General features: G+C 36.6%; 1 protein-coding gene across 1 annotated transcript in view; it reads right to left on the reverse strand.

Annotated features, from left to right (window-relative positions):
* Nucleotides 1-475: 475 nt before the first annotated feature.
* Nucleotides 476-14,731, reverse strand: part of LOC131610204 (uncharacterized protein At2g39795, mitochondrial-like) — a 62,772-nt gene continuing 48,516 nt past the window's right edge. The window contains exon 3 of the mRNA XM_058882095.1: nt 476-850. Within this exon, the coding sequence (XP_058738078.1) occupies nt 667-850 (184 nt within the window). The 3' untranslated portion in view covers nt 476-666. The remainder of the gene's footprint in view (nt 851-14,731) is intronic.

The raw sequence follows: 14,731 nt of genomic DNA on the forward strand, positions 1-14,731 counted from the left end.
ACCTTTTTCATTGTTGATCTTTCGGTCATTTTAATCAGTGTCAACAATGTTGACTTTCACTTTTTGATGGCACAAGAGATGCACAGCAGGTGGTTTTGACCTTCAATAACTCTCTAGTATATTTTTTCAGAAGTCACATATTTTAAGTATACTAGCTATGATGAGATGGAATGAATGATAATTTAGGTTTAGGATGTTTTTGAGGTAATGTCTACAAAACAAAACAAAAAGGGCTTCCCCATTTTAATCAATTTAACATGCATAGCAAAGCAAAATGAAAAAGATAAAATTCAATTGGGTATTCAATTCATCCACTTCTTATTATTATTGCTCATTGATTCACCCATTGAAGCTCCAAAGCCTTATGATGTTCCAATATCAATTTAGAAAAATAAAATGCAAAGAGTCCTATTGGTACAATGTGCATCTAATCATTTCTTGAGGTAAGGTTCTACTCATTTCTGAAAAAAATAGCTGATATTTCAAACTTTTCATATTTATAAAATTGACTGTAATATTATAAGTTTGACAACCTCAGCATAATTCTAATCTTAAATTATTGAATACAAAATTTGATAAAAATGGAACACCTAATCCACATTTCTACACTTGGGAAATGTGGTAATACTAACTATAAGTAACTCTGCATAACTATGCGGAACGCGTCTATGAAAGTTGATTCAATGACTCGTTTTTAGACAGGAATGCTTCACCTGTTTTCAACCAGTTGACGTATTGCTTTTGCTCTCTTGTGTGTAGGTAGTGGAGAAGGAAATTGGTCAAACTTCCTCCAATGCCCTTGGTTATCAGGTATTCCTTGAATGCTTTTTGCAACTTAAAATCCAATTCACTGCTCGTGATATAGGGAAGACAATGAACAAGGTTATAACAGGAAAATGACTCAGTTTATGAATGGTTCGACCAAAATCCAAAGTGATTAATATGCCAAGATGAATAGTCAGGCAGAGTGGTTTGGTTATGAACCAAAGTTATATAAAAGAAGTTAGCAGAGAGCCTAGGAGATCAACTTCATGAATAATTTGTAGTTGATTAAACCGGACTCGCCACTGCAAAACCAGAAAATTTTGGTGAAGTTCAAAACAATAACAGAGTAGAATTGAAAACAACTTCATTTGGAGAATCTAAAATAGAAAAGCTAAGAAAGTGATTTGGTTTGGAACTTTCATCAAACACTTTGCAGGTTACCTGTTTAAACTCGAATATGCCACAAAACTAAAACAAATCATTTCCAAACATGAACATACCACAAATTCCATTATACATATACACCATTAAACACCGTTAAACAACAAAATACTTACACGAAGAGGAAGAAACCCTAAAGTATAATTTCACAGTAAAAAACCCTAAAATCTGCGCATATAAATAAAGTTTGAAAAAACCTACACATATAAACAACATCGCAAGAAAAAAAAGAGAAATTTAAACCAAAACTCTTCCAGATGCTTAACCATCCTTGAGATAAAATCTCCAAACAGTTTAAAACAATTAGACTCAGATCTAAAATATAAAAAGTGAAGCTTTTCTTACCAAACTGCCGCAAATCTCCCCCTTTTTTTTGCTTGAGCCAACACCATTAAACCTGAAATAACAAAAAAAACTAAATCTAAATCTAAATCACTAAATCACCAAATCTAAGAAGAAGATCTGTTATGTTAAATCAAATATTTGTGAGTAATAACAAAGGTTGACGACGAAGAACAAATACCTTCGAAATCCGCTTTGTCCGAAAGTAGAAACCATGACATCAAAATTGTCGAAAACAATTTGAAGAAGAAGCAGAACGATAGGCTGGATGAGGAGAGAAAAATGAGGCAAATTTTGTGATTAAGGGAATTAGGGTTTGTTGTAGAAAGAGAGATGAAGAAAGAGAAGAGAGAGATAACAAAGATGTAGAGAGAGATAGAAAAGAGAAATGAGATGGTGGAAGTCGTTTGCTGTAGCATAGAATAGAAATAGTAGGTATTCAAAGAATTGCAAAGAACACATCCACGTGGCAAGCCATATAACCAAAGGGGTATTCTGGTCCTTTCCAGAACATCTAACTTTCTTATATTGTAGATTCCATTTTATAATGCTATTTTAATATCAATTATTATTATATATTATACAAATATTAACTTTTTGGATTCTGAATAAATGCAATACATTGGTTAGCTCTAAAGTCACACAGGGAAAATGGAAAAAACTTGCCCATTGATATTCAAGAGTCATCGTGTGAATACAAATAACAAAATTTGAAGTGATGCTTCCTGCTTGGTGTGCATTTTTATATCATGTAGAGAAGACTAATGATTTCAAGGGCTCTCCATATCACATGAGTGAAAGCTTATTTATCATGATTTCAAACATTCACTGTAGGTTTGATAATGTGAAGAATTAGAGTAACAAAGATTTTCCTACCAACAGTTTGATTAATTGCTCATGAAAATTTGTAGTTTTTTAAGTCATTTAAAGGGGGTTAAAAACCCCCGCAATCTATCTATTTTTAATTAATATTGACTTTAATTGTCGTGGCGTTACACGTGGCGTGCCACGTAAGCCTCCGTTAGTGAAATTTAACGGGAGGGACTAAAAATAGAGACGGAAAATATTGCGAAGACCATTGTTTGAAGAAATTTTTTGGAGGGACTAAAATTGAAAGTTGCCATATTTATAGGGACTAAAAACTTATTTAACCATTTATTCAATGTATCTAAAAAGAGAATATTTTCTTATAAATGGGACCAGAGGGAGTATAATATCTCCATTAATAGAAAATGATTTGTTATTATTTTTACTGATGCCTCATATTAATAGAAAATGATCTGTCATTATTTCTGTTTGTAATTATATTCATGAGACATCAATTCCTTTCGAAAATGGATTTGGTAACAATTGTATATATTTGTGATATCACATCAATGAAAATCAGGGAATGATATTTCTTTATGGTATCAGACTACACTTTCCAAATATATCCCTCTTAGCCACTCTAGCTTTTTTATCTCACCATGACTAACACCTCTTCTTCTTCCCCATCCAACGGTGACGACACTTTGTCAACGAGCCAATCCCCTCCTGTGGCGAAAACCAACTTCCAAACTCAGTTCCCGTCCTGGTAATCATTTCCCAAACCCAGTACCCGTCCTGGTAATCATTTCCCAAATCCAGTTCCCGTCCTGGTAATCATCTTCAAAATCCAGTTCCCGTCCTGGTAATCATTTTTCCAAATCTAGTTCCCGTCCTGGTAGTCATTTCCCAAAACCCAGTTCCCGTCCTTAGGGGTGTTCAAAACCAAACCAACCCAATAGAAAACCGCAAACCAAACCAAACCAAACCGAAACCGCAAAAAACCGCATTTGGTTCAGATGATTTTGGGTCATCTTTTAACAAAACCGCACGGTTTGGTTCGTGTAATACGGTGAACTGACTTTATTTGAAATGTATGGTAAGCAAGAGTCGCCACCGACTTTTATTTTATCCAATTTTAGGAAAGGCTAAAAGAACAGGAAAATACCCTTAAAAAGATTTTGAGTTCGGGGGGTAATTATACAAAGGGAAGGTGTAAGGCACCCTTTGCATCCATGGTTTTCCATGGGCTCTTAATTGCTTTGCTCGTTTTGAAACCAAAAGTTTAGAAATGTATAGAAGATGAAGAAACAAGGACTTTAGCTCGTAAATGAGCGTAGCCTTGAAAGTGTTTGTTTAAGAAAAAGTTGATAAAAGACATTTTAGCCAGAGCAAGGCAATTAGGGGCAATTACCTTATAATTTAAAAAAAGAATTCTTTTAGCCTTTCAGGGTGAAATGGTCTATCCATGCCATAGAGGGCAGGAAGCCTTTCATATGGAGGTTGAAGGGTCATCGAGTTATCATTCACCTTAAGACTGACCCATGCCATAGAGAAGGCAGGTAATCTAAAGGGAAGGATTAGAATAGCCTTTTTCGTAGGCAGCCAGAAGATACCTCAGCCTTTTCCGTAGGCAACTTCCGAGGGTCGAGATCATTTTTTAGTGTATTGAAGGCAGCATCATTAGGGTCCATGATCTTTAATCGAGGCAACATGGCTGAGGTATCCTCGTATTCGAGGGACATGGCTATTCTGCAAAAAAACACAAGGCAACAGGCAACAGGCAACAGGCAACAGAGAGGTTTACCCAAAAGTGTGCGTGTGTGTACCAATCACATGATTAATTCGATTAAATTATCTTGTAATTAGTGAGGCTAATTCAATTCAAGGTTACACTCCCTAAATTACTAACCACGCAGTTTAATATAAAGCAATAACAATAGCAATATGGGGAAGGTTTAGGGTTACCAATACTCGTGGCTTCGGCAATCGACAAACCCTGAAAATTGGAAAAGAAAGAATAAACAGAAGGGTGAGTGCATTATCAGTTCGGAGGCAAACAGAATTAACCCTAAAAATAAAGAAATAAAGAAATTTAAAATAAATAAAGCAAATAGGCACTTAGCTTCGAATTTGATCTGATATGGTTGGCGGGAAGTCTCGAAGGTACCCTTGAAAAAGGCAAAGGCAAAAAGTATGAAGGCAAGACAAACCCTGATTTTAAAAGGAAACAAAATAGACTTTTAATTTTAATAAATAGGGTACTTAGCTTTGAGTCTTGATCAGGCGTGTTGTCGGAAGGAACCATGTTGATAACCCTGAAAAGGCGTAAAAGAAATATTCAGTGTAGGGCATGTTCTCCGTAAACCCTGATTAGGGTACGAATTTAAATAAGAAAACACAAACGATTTAATTAATTATTGGTCCGCGACCTAATTAATTAAATCGGGATCAGAAAATTAAACCGAGAATCAAAATAATTTTTATGAAATTTTTGGAATTTAAATAAAATAATTATGACTTTTTAAAGATTTAAAGGTAAATTAAGATGAATAAATAAAGTTATTAAACAAGTATATATGAATTTATTAATTTAAATAAATAAATAAATAAATTAAATAATAAAATAAACATATAAAAGATTTTTATATAAAATTTTTATATAATTTTTTTATAGCTTTTATATATAAAATAAACTTTATTGAAAGAAAACAAAGTATATATATATATATGAAAAAAATAAAAACAAAAGGCTGTATAATTAAAATTAAAAAAAAAAATTAAAAACTTAGCTGTGATCATATGTGGCTCACGCGCGTGGAGCATGGTGCACCTGCAGGCTGCCTGGCGTTGGATTGAGTTTGGATGAGAATCTGATGGCATTGATACCGAGGGTGTATGGAAAGCTGTAGGTCTTAACGCACAGAATCATTGGGTTTCAAAAATCCCAGCGCGCGTGAATAGGCCAATGGGGGGTGGCCACGTTGTCATCTTCAACCTTCCTTCCGTCGTGTTTGCCCTGTAACTACCTTTACCAACGGACACAAGCCGTGGCTAGAAACCTACACTTACGAATACAAGCAAACCGATACAAAAATTTTTCGCAAGGCCACCAATACATTCGTCTGGACCTCACGAACTTACCTATGGCCTTAGTTTGGTTCAATTTGACCTGTGCAAGAAAACCCTAAACGAAACCCTAGATATTCGTTCATGGCTAAACACAATTATAGTACCCAGAACTCAAATTAAGGATCCAGAAACAATGAATACATCACAATAGTCACAAATATGCAAACAAAATTCGTTTATGATGCATATTATGAGGTAATCGAGTAAGTTTAGAAAGGTGCAAACCGCGATGAATTGTGCGTGATTCTGTATGCGTTTCTTGCGTGTGAGGACTGGAACCGATTCAGGGAAGCTCTGGGAGGGTCCTTGAACGATTGGATCTCTTTGAATTGACTTGTATCTCAAATTTGAAGTTTGAGTTTTTGATGAATCTTGGAGCTCGGGTTTGGTGTTCTTGTCTGCAGAATTTTTGTAACCCTTGTGGCCTGAGTTTGTTCAGTATTTATAGAGGAAGCTTTAGGTCAATAGAAACTGATTAAATCTCTCTTAAATCTTTGATTGCCATTAGAGAAAATTTGATTGAAAAATCTTTCTAATTATGGACAAAATTTGATTTAATTGTTCCAAATAGCAAATGCACGAAATTTGATTGACTTTTGGAGTAAATGTAGATTGGAGTTGATGCCAAACAAATTTTCTTATAAATCTTTTGATTTTCCTTAATTTTAATGAATTTTAAATGAATAAAAATTCTTATAAAATTAATAAAAACCAAATAAATTCGTGGCAAATGGTTTATGGGCCCTCAATATCATAAGGAACATGTTTGGATCTTGAAAATATAGGCCTATTAGCAAGAAGTTCAAAACTCTTTCACATTTCTCCCTCCAAAATAGTCCGATTTTGACAAGGCCTATCTCTCTCAATTTTTTGAGGTATGGAAGTGTTTTAAGACTTTTTAGAAACCTTAGAGAGCCCTCTAACCAGTGTCTTTGGTCTCGTATCAAAATGATTTCCCATGCTCATTTTATGTCCTTTTGAAAAAAGTGTCTTTTTGTTGACTTTTGAAAAGGACCTATAATGTTTTGGTCCATATCTCTCAAATGAAGCAATTTTAGACTTGGCATGTGAGACACTATTTTGTAGAGAACCAAATTTCCTTCAAAGTGAGCTTTGGATGGAAAATTTTGGATGTTCCATGTGAGAGTTATGGCTGGTCAAAGTTCAGTTGACTTTTCCTATACAAAACCCTAATTTAGAAACTTTATGAATTGTTGATTTTTGATCTTTCCTTTATGAACCATGATCAATTCTTGATCAAATGGTGAATGATACCTCAATGGAAGGATGTTGACAAAAAATCGGGAGTTTTGACTGTATTTTGACCACAGTTGACTTTTAGGTCGATCTAGTCGACTGTTGACCTTCTGAGCTTTTGAGTGACCAGAACTTTGAGATAGGCCTTGATACTTGTCATGGAAGTAATGTGGGATATATTGAGCCATATGAGATGTCTTGGTGCCATTGATTCACTGTTTTTTCCTTTTAATAAGCCAAACCCTAATTCTCTGATCTTTGCTTAGGAGAGTGTGTCTTGAAGCTTTGTGTTTTGATTTGAATTTGAATAGGAGAAAATGTATGGGCAAATTTTGGGGTATGACAGCTCGGTTTACGTTTTGTATTTTGTAAACCGAACCAAACCGAATCAAACCGCATTATGTTACAATATAACTTTTACTTAACCCACATTCAACCCAAAATTAAACCTATTATAGCTTAGCCTTATGATTACGAACAATTTTCTCATCCTTACACATATGATTTCGGTCCCGATCTTCTAAGATCTCTAATAGCATTATCGCGCCTTCTTTGCGACATACATCTTCCTTTTTCTTCTATAATCTCTACTCTCTTATATTATTTCTTTTTCATATTCTCATTTTAATGCAAATGTTCTCTATTTTAGTTTCGTTTTTATCGCACATCTTCTTCTCTAATCTCTCAACTCTTTTGTTTTTTCTTTTTCACCTTCATTAATCGCTAGTCTCTTCTATTTTTTTGGTTTCATTATAATAATTATTATATTGTTTTATGTTATTATTTTATGTTTATTATTCCACTTTTGTCTAATTTAATTTTTACATATTAAATGGAAAGTTGTTAAAATATGACGAGTTTTGTTGTTATTTAATAGTGTATGAATGTCTAAATACAAAGGTATGTTGTCATCATGTATGTATGGCTCAATAAAATATTTGTAAAAAAACCGAATCAACCGAACTGAACCAAACCGCATTTGCTTGGTTTGCTTTGGTTCAGATTTTTTTTAAAATCCAACCGAACCAAACCAAACCGCACGATTTTTTCTCTTACGGTTCGGATATTTTTTCGTCAAAACCGCCCAAACCGCACCGCGAACACCCCTACCCGTCCTGGTAATCATTTTTCCAAATCCAGTTCCCGTCCTAGTAATCATTTCCCAAATCCAGTTCCCGTCCTGGTAATCATCTTCAAAACCCAGTTCCCGTCCTGGTAATCATTTTTCCAAATCCAGTTCCCGTCCTGGTAGTCATTTCCCAAAACACAGTTCCCATCCTGGTAATCATTTTCCAAATCCAGTTTTCGTCCTGGTAATCATTTCCCAAATCCAGTTCCCGTCCTGGTAATCATCTTCAAAACCCAGTTCTCGTCCTGGCAACCAAGTCAAAGTCCAGTTCTCGCCCTGGCAAACCTTTTTTCAAAGTCTAGTTCCCGCCCTGGATTTTTTTTTTAAAAGTCCAGTTCTCGTCCTGGCAACCTTTTCAAAGTCCAAATCTCGCCTTGGCAAACCTTTTTCAAAGTCCAGTTCTCGCCCTGGCAAATCATTTCCATCATTTTCAGTCCTCGTCTTATATCCTACGGTGAAGTCAGTTCTCGCCTAACAACCACCATTCATCCATAATTTTTTACCATAAACATTACCATAAAACAAATTTCCAATCCCCAGCAAGTCATTATTCTCTTTTTATGGGTCGTAGGTCTGTTGATCTTACCCCTGGATTCGAGTCATTCACCCTGGTTTTGAGTCGTGGATCTGTTGATCTCACCCTGGTTTCGAGTCATTTATCCTTGTTTTCAAATTTTTGGGTCAGTGGATCCTATCTTTCCATCAAACCCATACTTTCCAATCACAATATCATACAACAATCATTTCCATTGAGAACCTTGTATTGACATTGTTACCACGTTACGAGCTATCCCCATTCAACCAATCACTTACCATAAATCCTTCCACCAGAAAAACAAAAATTTATCTTTCCCCATCAGATATCAAAAACAAAAAATAAGGATGACACTTACACTTCCTTTTCAGGACAAATTTCTGGTCTTGATATTTAATCTTCTTCCACCTCGAATGTTCGAAAGGCTAACGCCAATCTCACCTTCAGGTTTAAGACGATTAAATAGGGGCAGTTGTCATACCCCAAAATTTTCCCACCCTTTCAATTTTATCTGGCTTAGGCTTATGCATTTCATAGTCTCATGTACATACCTCCCATTAGGTCATTAACATAACTCATGCATTCATTAATCAAAAACTTGGCTTTGGGATTAAGGTTTGAAAGTTTAGGGTTTATCTATAGCTTTGAGGTTTCTACTTCAGATAAGCTTATCTCAACTGGTTTCCCTGTATGTATTGAAATACGTACTAGGGTTGATTCATAGATTTCTTCTTCACCAAGTAACAAGGTGTGCATCCATCAAAAGTTTGACTAAGGATCGTTGAGTTAGGGTTTCTTATTCGCGGTGTTCGAGTTTGTTAAAGTCCATCAACAAAGGACAATTGAATTTCATGTTAAAATATTCTCCTATGCTTCAATTCTTATCTTCATCAGAAGATTCCTCAAGGTGTCATATTAAAGTCGTTTGTTAAAGGAGACATTTCAATCAAGACATGATACATTCTTGAGTTGTATTGAGGATTCGACTTTGTCAACTCAAAATACTCCACTTAATAAATTGGGATATTTATGGTTCAACAAGTTGATTTAAGATTGGCTATGTTCAAGTTCTTTCATGGTATGCATAAAGTATTCATTAATTGGCTCGTGTTTCAAGTTTAAGTGCATATGGAACATGTTGGAAGACTAATGGCAAAGCGGTGTGTAATTATGAGTTGAAGGTGAGTGTTCATACAAGACTCAAGTCATCATTCAATATCCGCTCGAGTATCATTCACAATTCACTCATAAGAAAATTCTATTAAAAGTTGCAAGCATAAATTCAAATATCCATTCATTTCAAAATCCGTCATCAAATCTCGAATTCATCCAAAGGTCCACATTCTCATTCAAATGTCCATTATAAAGTAAATTGAGAAGTCCAAATTCTAAACCATTACACCATACAATTACACATTATCAGTAACTTTCAAAGTTATCTCAATAAGCTTCCATGAACCATTCAAACAAGTCTCATTCAAAGAAAATCATACAAAAAACACATGTTACAAATCCTAATGTCTAAGCCTAATCTTTTTGCTTTACAACGTTGAACTTAATGCTATGAGACTTCGTTTCCACCCCTCTTCGTGATCGTTTTGCTCTTTCCATGCCCATAGATACATACATGTCCGGGAAATCCATAACTTGACACTCAAATCATACCTGCCACCATGAAAAATGCCGCATCAATACAATATAAATACATTCAACATACACTTCAAATGCATCATATTTTGTTTCAAGGTGCAGCCAACACTACCTGCAAATCATTAAGCCAAAACAGTTCACTAACCATGGAACAGACCCGAAACTACCTCATTTAACTACATGTAATAATAGCCCTGTACACTACAATTTGGAAAGATCCCGCGGCAGCCATTCAAAGCAAACACTGAAAAAAAAACAGAAAAGAACAATATGTCATAGCTGAACCAGAATGAAACCACCCTGCATAAACCAAAATAAAACCTACAGAACCAACAGCATCTTATAAACAGCCACACAATTTCAACCTAACAAGTTCACAAACAACATTACACCAAAAAATTGAGAAGAAAGCAGCAACAACAAAAAATCAGAAAGACCGCAACGGTTAACACCGCATACCATATTCAGTTCAGTTCCAATTTTTGTTATCCTAAAGCATCCCTAACTGTCTAACCAATCCCAACTACTTAACTTCATTCCTAACAGAATTTCAATCTCTAACCAACATAACTACTGCCAGCTCTTCCTAACCAACATAACATAATTAACCAAATTCAGTTACAAAAACCTAACTAACTTCTACAACCTGTATAACAGAATAACAAATTAGAACTAACCTCACACCTCACCATCCAATTCCCCAACTGAATCTCAATCCTTTCCTCACCTATAAAGTCAAACACCTCTCCACCATTTCAGACCTTTCTTCATCTTCCGTTCTTCTTCACCTTCCATCATTTTCGTTTCCACGATTTTTCTCTGAGCTTCCACCATTCATCTCCACCCAATCTTCAAGCCTCATCTTCACACACCATTGACTACTTTCTATCCACCATTTCTGTCTTCACGTATCTTCACCTCTCACTCAACAGTTCTTCAGCCTTGAATTCACCTCTCTTCACACACACCTTCATAACCATCATTCAGTTTCCACCACCATCTCCAATACTCTCTCCATTCTTCACTTCTCAGAATAATTTCTCGATCTTCTTCACACCTCAAACCACCAGAATCTTCTGTAGCCATGGATTCGATCATCATCGCAACTCCATCTTCATCTCTGCGTCAGCCTTGAATCTCCAGAGTCTACAAAAATCTTCATTCAGCATAACCTTCATCTTCAATCGTCACCACAATTCACCCTCTCCATGATCCGCGTTCACCACACAAGAAAGTGAAGGGAGAAGAATAGAAGAGCGTAACAAAAATTGGAAGGGAGTTCGAACAAGGGATTGATACCTGTAACGAACTTGATGTTGGTGATTTTAGTATCATCAATGTATTTTGGTAGTAATGTGATTTACTGTAGGCCGATGCAATTATGCGTTAAGCTTGAAACGAGTTAGGGTAGTGCGGAGTGCACGCTCGTAGAGTCAAACGTGCAATTGAATACGAATAATAGAAACGAGGTTCCAAGGGGCGGAGCCCCTGGCGGGGTGCGGGGCAGCGCCCCGTCGGGGTCCAAGGGGAGGAGCCCCTGTCGGGGTGCGGGGCAGCGCCCCTGGCTGGGGTCCCGTTGACCTGGTCAGCGGGTAGGGTGCGGGGCAGCGCCCCGTTCGAAAAAATCGTTTGAATAGTTGCACCCTTTCCCAACCGACATAACCGTTTTACCGAACAGGTGTGTCGTTTCCCAACAGACATAACTGTTTTTACCGAACAAGTGTGTCATTTCGGTTTCTATTGTTGATCTCCTATATAAGGAGTCACTTGGCCTCGGTTTCGGATACGAAAAATATACTTCCTCTATATTCTGATCTGTTCTCTATTGTCATAAACAGATTGTTCTTCGAGAATTATCCCCGCAAAGATTTCGTGAACCCATACAAGAATAGGGTCGAAATACTTTGTTCGGAAAGTGAACGAACACGATTCTTGAAGATGTCCAGGATTATCATACCTAAATCTAACACTTGAACCGAATTCAAGTTTCATGAATTCAATCTCCAGAAGAGTCGCTTTCGATCGATCCCTATATCGGCTTCGTGATTATTCATCTTCAACAGCTCTGCAACTTCAACACCGTAACGACTCACAAGCAACAAAGCCAAGGAAGAATCAAGAAGAAGTCGAAGAACTCTCCTTTGGTTGTCTTTAACAATCTTCACTCCGTGCTATGGAGAAAGGTGATTATTAACGGCGGCGCTATGGCAAGATTTTGATCGGAGACGAAAGAAAGCGCCACCGCCGTTCGCGAGAATGAGAAGGTCTGAGACGAAGGAAGTTGGATCACCACTCTCAAGTAACCCTAATCCTATTTCAATTTCCCTTTTTCTATTTTTTAATTTTATTTTTCATTTACTTATGTTTTACTGAACAAAACAAATATGAAAACAACAATGGGCCTTCAACGATTTGCTAGGCTCACCCGACGCTAGCCCATGCACCATCTTTTTTTTTTTCTGGCTGAATCTGAAATAAAAATCCCCTGGGCCGAATTGCTATTGAAACCTTTAGGCCCACGCACCATTTTTAGTTGCAGGAAATCACACAATAAAAATCCCTTGGGCCAAATTGCTAGCGTAACACCCCTTTTAGGCCCATCATCCCCTTTTTTGCCATAGGAAACTACAAGAAAATAATAGTATCCTGGGCCTGCCTCAATGGGCCTAGCGCCTTTGTTGCTTTTCACACCACTAAATTCAATTCACACCCCCCTGTTTCTATTTTTTTAATTACTAGAATTTAGGTTTTGTTAGACTTTTTCCTATTTTCTTTTAGGTGATAAAATACTAATTTTTCTACTATCTTTTTTAGGCTTTGATACTAATTTTGACATAAAAAATGTTCATAAAAAATATTAGTTTTAGACTTATTGTTTTAGTCTCTTTTTTGCTTGATTTAGAGTTCATTTCTCTTTCATAAAAATCAACATAAAAATAGTAGATTTTTTAGGTTAGCTTTGACATTTAATTGATTGAATTCTCCTTCATAAAAAATACATAAAAATAGTAGTATTTTTAGTTTAATTTTGCACTAATGCTTGAATTGTTTTGCACCATTTTCATGTTATTTTTGTATAATTGTTGTGTGATTTTGCTACTTGTTTTTGGCCATGTTTTTGGCCTACTTTGTTAATACCATTTTAATGCTCCTTTTAGAATCGATTCCATGTTAACTTTAGGCAGTTTCTTTCATTTCTTTTGCCTTTCAACTTTTAAAATACTTGATAAACAGAAGACGCGAATCACACGTTACTAATAGTGAGAGAGAAACGAGTGGGATTTATTCCCTAATCTGTTTCTTAATCACTTAGTGGGAGAGAAACGAGTGGGATTCATTCCCTAATATGTTTCTCGATCACTATATAATAGGAGGGAGATGAGTGGGATTCATTCCCTAATCTGTTTCTCGATCATTATACACCTTTTATGTGATTCAACTTGCAAACAAATTCCCCTTAAAAAATACACAACCAAAAACACTTAAAACACCAAACAATGGTTCGAATTAAAACAAAGTAGAGAAAGTGGTGAGTGGCCCGGTATTGGGAACTGTTCATCACTTATCTACCCTAAAAGACACAAACCAATCATTTATTTTTCTTTTGCCTCATTGGCACCTAAGGGCATTGTTATTTCCGCTTGATCGCATCGTAGGTCGTCCCTTATGCAAGAGCGCGAACGTTAACTCCGCCCAACTAAAAAACACAAAAACAAACAGAAAATCTTGAGCCGAGCTACGGTAACTCTGATTCCTGAAAAGGATACGTAGGCAACGGGGTAGGGCCCGTGCGAGTACAATTCTTTCTTTTCCCTATATTCTGCATTCATTCACATATAGACATAGACATAGTACACACCCTTTAGATAGAAACAAACATAGGTGGATACCATCGAGTACGATGGGCGTGAGGGTGCTAGTACCTTCCCCTTGCGTAACCGACTCCCGTACCTAGATTCTCTGGTCGTGAGACCCTATTCTTATTCTTTGCCAGGTTTTCCGATATTCCTTTCCCTTTTGGGATAAATATATTAGTGGCGACTCTGTTCATTTTTCGCGAGCGTGCGACAGCCATTACCAACGTCAAAAACATAATACCTGTGACGTTGGATAATGAATCTGATCTCTATCTCTCTTGGTCCACTCTATTTACCGTGCAAGCGCGTGTTCATAACGTGCTTGATCACATCATACCACATATTGACGAGCAAGCTCATGCTGAGGCAGCCACCGTTAAAGCCAACGATCCTGACCTTTGGAATCGTTTAGATGTCGTTGTGTTGCAATGGATGTATGCAACTGTCACACAAGACATACTCCATTCTGTTCTTGTGGTTAATGACACCACAGAACTATGTTGGAATCGTATCGCTGCTATGTTCAATGATAACAAGCACTCACGGGCCGTTCAACTTGAAAACCAGTTTAGCAATACCAATCTGGCAGATTTTCCCTCCACCAAAGCCTATTGCAACCATCTCAAGCTCCTCTCCGATCAACTCGCCAACGTTGATTCTCCAGTCACAAATACTCGTTTGGTATTAAAAATGATCTCTGGTCTCACCGAGGCTTATGCCGGGTTCGTAACATACATCCAACAACACGATCCTCTTCCAACCTTTGCAACCGCAAAATCAAGACTTGAACTTGAAGAATCTACGATGCTTCAGTGAGCC

This window comes from Vicia villosa, linkage group LG6, assembly GCF_029867415.1.
Source record: "Vicia villosa cultivar HV-30 ecotype Madison, WI linkage group LG6, Vvil1.0, whole genome shotgun sequence".
Classification (NCBI taxonomy): Eukaryota; Viridiplantae; Streptophyta; class Magnoliopsida; order Fabales; family Fabaceae; genus Vicia; species Vicia villosa.